General features: G+C 51.0%; 1 protein-coding gene across 1 annotated transcript; it reads left to right on the forward strand.

The window, feature by feature from the left end:
* Positions 1–1461: 1461 nt before the first annotated feature.
* On the forward strand, positions 1462–3256 carry LOC123053782 (S-adenosylmethionine decarboxylase proenzyme). Its single transcript, XM_044477333.1, has 2 exons — positions 1462–1605; positions 1701–3256. The coding sequence occupies exon 2, from the start codon at positions 1887–1889 to the stop codon at positions 3063–3065; it is 1179 nt and encodes a 392-aa protein (XP_044333268.1). The 5' UTR covers positions 1462–1605; positions 1701–1886; the 3' UTR covers positions 3066–3256.
* Positions 3257–4120: the final 864 nt, after the last annotated feature.

The following is a 4120-nucleotide window of genomic DNA, read 5'->3' on the forward strand; positions in this document are numbered from 1 at the left end:
AACATTTTGTTTAATTTGGAGGGAGGTTTTGAGAGCGTTCGTTAGGATTGGCCCCTGGCGAAACGTTCGGCGGATAACATTTCCCACAGAATAATCTTGATACGCTTTTGAGTGGTGGAGTATTGTCCAGAGTTTTTGGCTCGAGGAGTTAAAATTCGGCATGGTAAACAGATTCCTGGCTTGTTCGCAGCGGAAAACAAGTCGCACATGCCGTCTAGTCACGAAACTTCAAAACCACGCCGAGCAATTATTGGGCATCCGAATCTTCAAAGCCTACCCCACGTCCGAGTCAGCCAGAACGTGCCCCGATCGCAGCCCCGACAGGTGGACCCCACCTGTCCTCCCCCAGAAGCAGTCCGAACCTCACAGAAGCGCCCCAACCCCGAGAGGCTTCCCCGCGCCCGGTCCACCGTGAGCCGGAGGCACCACAGCCGCGAATCCCACGCGTCCCCAGCTGTCAATCCCAACGCGCTGCGGAAACCGTCGGAACCTCAGAGAAGCACGTGAGCGACCTCCACCAGCCACTCCATCTAGACCCGGCGCACCGTGGACGGTCGCTCACAGCCGCGAATCCCACCCCGGGGCGGGCCCCGCGGCGCGTCCACCCGGCTCACGGGCCTCCGCGCGGGCCGGGTCCTTCCGTGGCGGCCACGGGAGCCCGCCTCCGCTAAGCGGAGCTATAAATAACGGGCCGGGACGAGGGTTCCTCCCTCAGCCGCACGCAAACTCGTTGCACAAGAATTCCTCCCACCCCCACCGTCTCGCCGCCGCCACCACAGCTAGATAAGAAAAAAAGAGAGAGCAGAACTCGTTGGGAGTGCTCGAGATCTGTGTCGGGAGAGGGGGAATTCTTGAGATCGGAATCGGAACAAGCGGGCGCGCTCGGGATCGGGGTTACCATACAATTTTTCCCAGGAACCTGTAAGTTTCTTCGGCCAACCCAGATAATTCCCTATCTGCGGTAGTCTGTGGATCTCTTGTTTCTAGGTCATGTTGTTATGCGCTGTAGTTGTTTTCCTTTTACCGTATGATTATGTGCGCTAGTTTCTGCCAGAGAATTGATCTCTGGTAGTAGTAGTAGTTTGCATCTAGATCTGGGATGTATTCGTTGAGCTATGCCTTGTAGATGGATTGCTCGTAGTTAGTTTTGGTTTGCTGGAAAAGCTGTTGGCCGTTATAATGTTTAGCAAGTCAAAAATCCAACGCGTAAGAATTTGCCGTGGCTTATGGCATCATGGATGATTTTATTTGAATTAAATTGTGTAAAATTAATTTTAAAATATGCATCTGCTCCCGTAGAGTCACAAAGTTTCATACGGCACACATGTTCGTGGTTGAATTTTCCAATATGATTCTAGGCCTGTTATGTTCTACAGCATTCCGTCCCTGCTGTGACTATTAGAATCTATCCATGAAAGTTTTGCTAGAATCTGTTGTCTAACCCCTCTTATCATTTTGCAGTTAGTGAATGTGCTAATGGAGTCAAAGGGTGGCAAAAAGTCTAGCAGTAGTAGTTCCCTGATGTACGAAGCTCCCCTCGGCTACAGCATTGAAGACGTTCGACCTGCTGGAGGCGCCAAGAAGTTCTCTGCTGCATACTCGAACGTAAGGACAATTCTCAAACACGAGTCTCACTTCTGTTTAGACATTTTATCTCCAGATTTGTTGCTAACCATGTGACATTTTTTCATCTCCTGCAGTGCGCGAAGAAGCCATCCTGATATCGTTTTTGGCATCCCCTTCCCGTAGTTTAGGATTTTTATGCAATTTTATTCTGACTCTTTTCTCCCACCAATCTCTCTGGCCTGCTTCACGATAATCGACCAGTTCTCTAGTCTTACTCCCTCTGTTCCTCTCTGCTCTGCTTTCTGACTCAAACTGCAACAATGGCTGCCCCGACCTCTGCAATCGGGTTCGAGGGCTACGAGAAGCGCCTCGAGATCACCTTCTCCGAGGCATCGATCTTTGCCGACCCTCATGGTCGTGGCCTGCGCGCCCTCTCTAGGGCCCAGATTGACTCTGTTCTTGATCTTGCACGGTGCACCATTGTGTCCGAGCTCTCCAACAAGGACTTCGACTCGTATGTGCTATCTGAGTCCAGCCTGTTCATCTATTCTCAGAAGATTGTGATCAAGACCTGTGGGACTACCATGCTCCTGCTCACCATTCCTAGGATTCTTGAGCTTGCTGAAGAGCTGTGCATGCCGCTTGCTGCCGTCAAGTACTCTCGTGGGATGTTCATCTTCCCCGGCGCACAGCCTGCTCCCCACAGGAGCTTCTCTGAGGAGGTTGATGTCCTGAACCGCTACTTCGGCCACCTGAAGTCTGGTGGCAATGCTTATGTGATCGGAGACCCAGCGAAGCCTGGCCAGAAGTGGCACATCTACTATGCCACCGAGCAACCTGAGCAGCCCATGGTCACCCTGGAGATGTGCATGACTGGGCTGGACAAGAAGAAGGCCTCTGTCTTCTTCAAGACTCAAGCTGATGGCCACGTTTCCTGTGCCAAGGAGATGACCAAGCTCTCTGGAATCTCTGACATTATCCCTGAGATGGAGGTCTGTGACTTCGACTTCGAGCCCTGCGGCTACTCCATGAACGCCATCAACGGATCTGCCGTCTCCACCATCCATGTGACCCCCGAGGACGGCTTCAGCTACGCGAGCTACGAGGTCATGGGCATGGACGCCTCCGCCCTGGCCTACGGCGACATCGTCAAGAGGGTCCTCCGGTGCTTTGGCCCTTCAGAGTTCTCTGTGGCGGTCACCATCTTCGGTGGCCGTGGCCACGCCGCCACCTGGGGCAAGAAGCTCGAAGCTGAGGCATACGACTGCAACAACGTTGTGGAGCAGGAGCTCCCCTGCGGGGGCGTCCTCATCTACCAGAGCTTTGCCGCGAACGAAGAGGTTGCTGTCTCTGCCGGGTCGCCCAGGTCCGTCTTCCACTGCTTCGAGGCCGAGAGTGTGCAGAGCCACCCTCTGGTCAAGGAAGGCAAGCTCGCCAACCTCCTCGCATGGCGGGCGGAGGAGGATTCCCTGGAGGAGGGCGCGGTGCTGTGCGAGTGATTGGCTGTCGCTGTTCCGTCTGTGGACTTTGTTCTGACTAAGTTTGTCGTTTGGTTACTGTGAAGCAGCTGGCCAGGCTATTGCTACTCCGAATAAACTATTAGCTCTAGGTGGTTTGCTGCGTCTGCCACAATGAGCGTACTTCTGGGGAGAAGTTGTCTCAAACTGATAAATAAGCATTTTTTTTCTAAGACGAGTGTCACTTTGTTATCATATTCATGTTCTGTAATCGAAACTACTTCACAGCCGATAGCTGTTGGACGATTCAAGCACGATTCTTAATCTAGTGGCTGTGTTGCACCTAGTACTAGGTATCGATGGCCTGAATTGCAGTATCGTCCAACAATCGGCTGGAACATGTCGTGTGCATAGCAGCACTCTTCTGTAATTGGTGTTACTCTGTGCCAAGTTGCAGTGTGTTGACAGGCGACCAATGTGCTCATTTCCCCTCGCCTATCTTCCTACCTCATACGGCTCAGAAATTGCTATATGAATTTCCCCCTATCTTAACTGAATTTGATTTATTAAAAATTGATCCAATTTGTTCTTGGGTTAAGCAGAAGAAATTAATTATCTAAATTTCAAACCCTAATTTTTTATCAATAATCAGTTTGATCTTTTTTCCCACCTTGAAGAATGAAGCAATCATCTCGTACGCGCAGGAATAAACAACTGCGCCGTGGAATACACGCTCGAATCATTCTTTTGTTTGATTGAAGAGCCCTATTTGATTCTTCATCCTTATCTTCTGTGTTTCTGAGATTATCTTCTGCATTTCTGATTCGTGCAACCACTCCAATCAGCATGGCGGCTCGGTGCCTCAACAATTCATTCCGGCTGCATTTTCCAACTGAAATGGAAGGTGCCAGTGCCGGCCTCGTGAGTCATTCAAGGTAGTAACATTTTGACAAAACTGAGGTTCGTTCGTGCGTGTGCGCATCTAATCTTGGCGTAAAAAGTAAAAGAGCGGCAACCAATTTGTTGTTGCGTATCTAATCTTTTGGGATGCACAAGATTGATGGATGATGGCGTGACCCGTCGCGGAGATATGTGCG

This window comes from Triticum aestivum, chromosome 2D (assembly GCF_018294505.1).
Source record: "Triticum aestivum cultivar Chinese Spring chromosome 2D, IWGSC CS RefSeq v2.1, whole genome shotgun sequence".
In the NCBI taxonomy this organism is placed as follows: Eukaryota; Viridiplantae; Streptophyta; class Magnoliopsida; order Poales; family Poaceae; genus Triticum; species Triticum aestivum.

What these genes read in the sequence shown, in the direction of transcription:
- LOC123053782 (XM_044477333.1), top strand. Translation starts at nt 1,887, where the DNA reads ATGGCTGCCCCGACCTCTGCAATCGGGTTCGAGGGCTACGAGAAGCGC.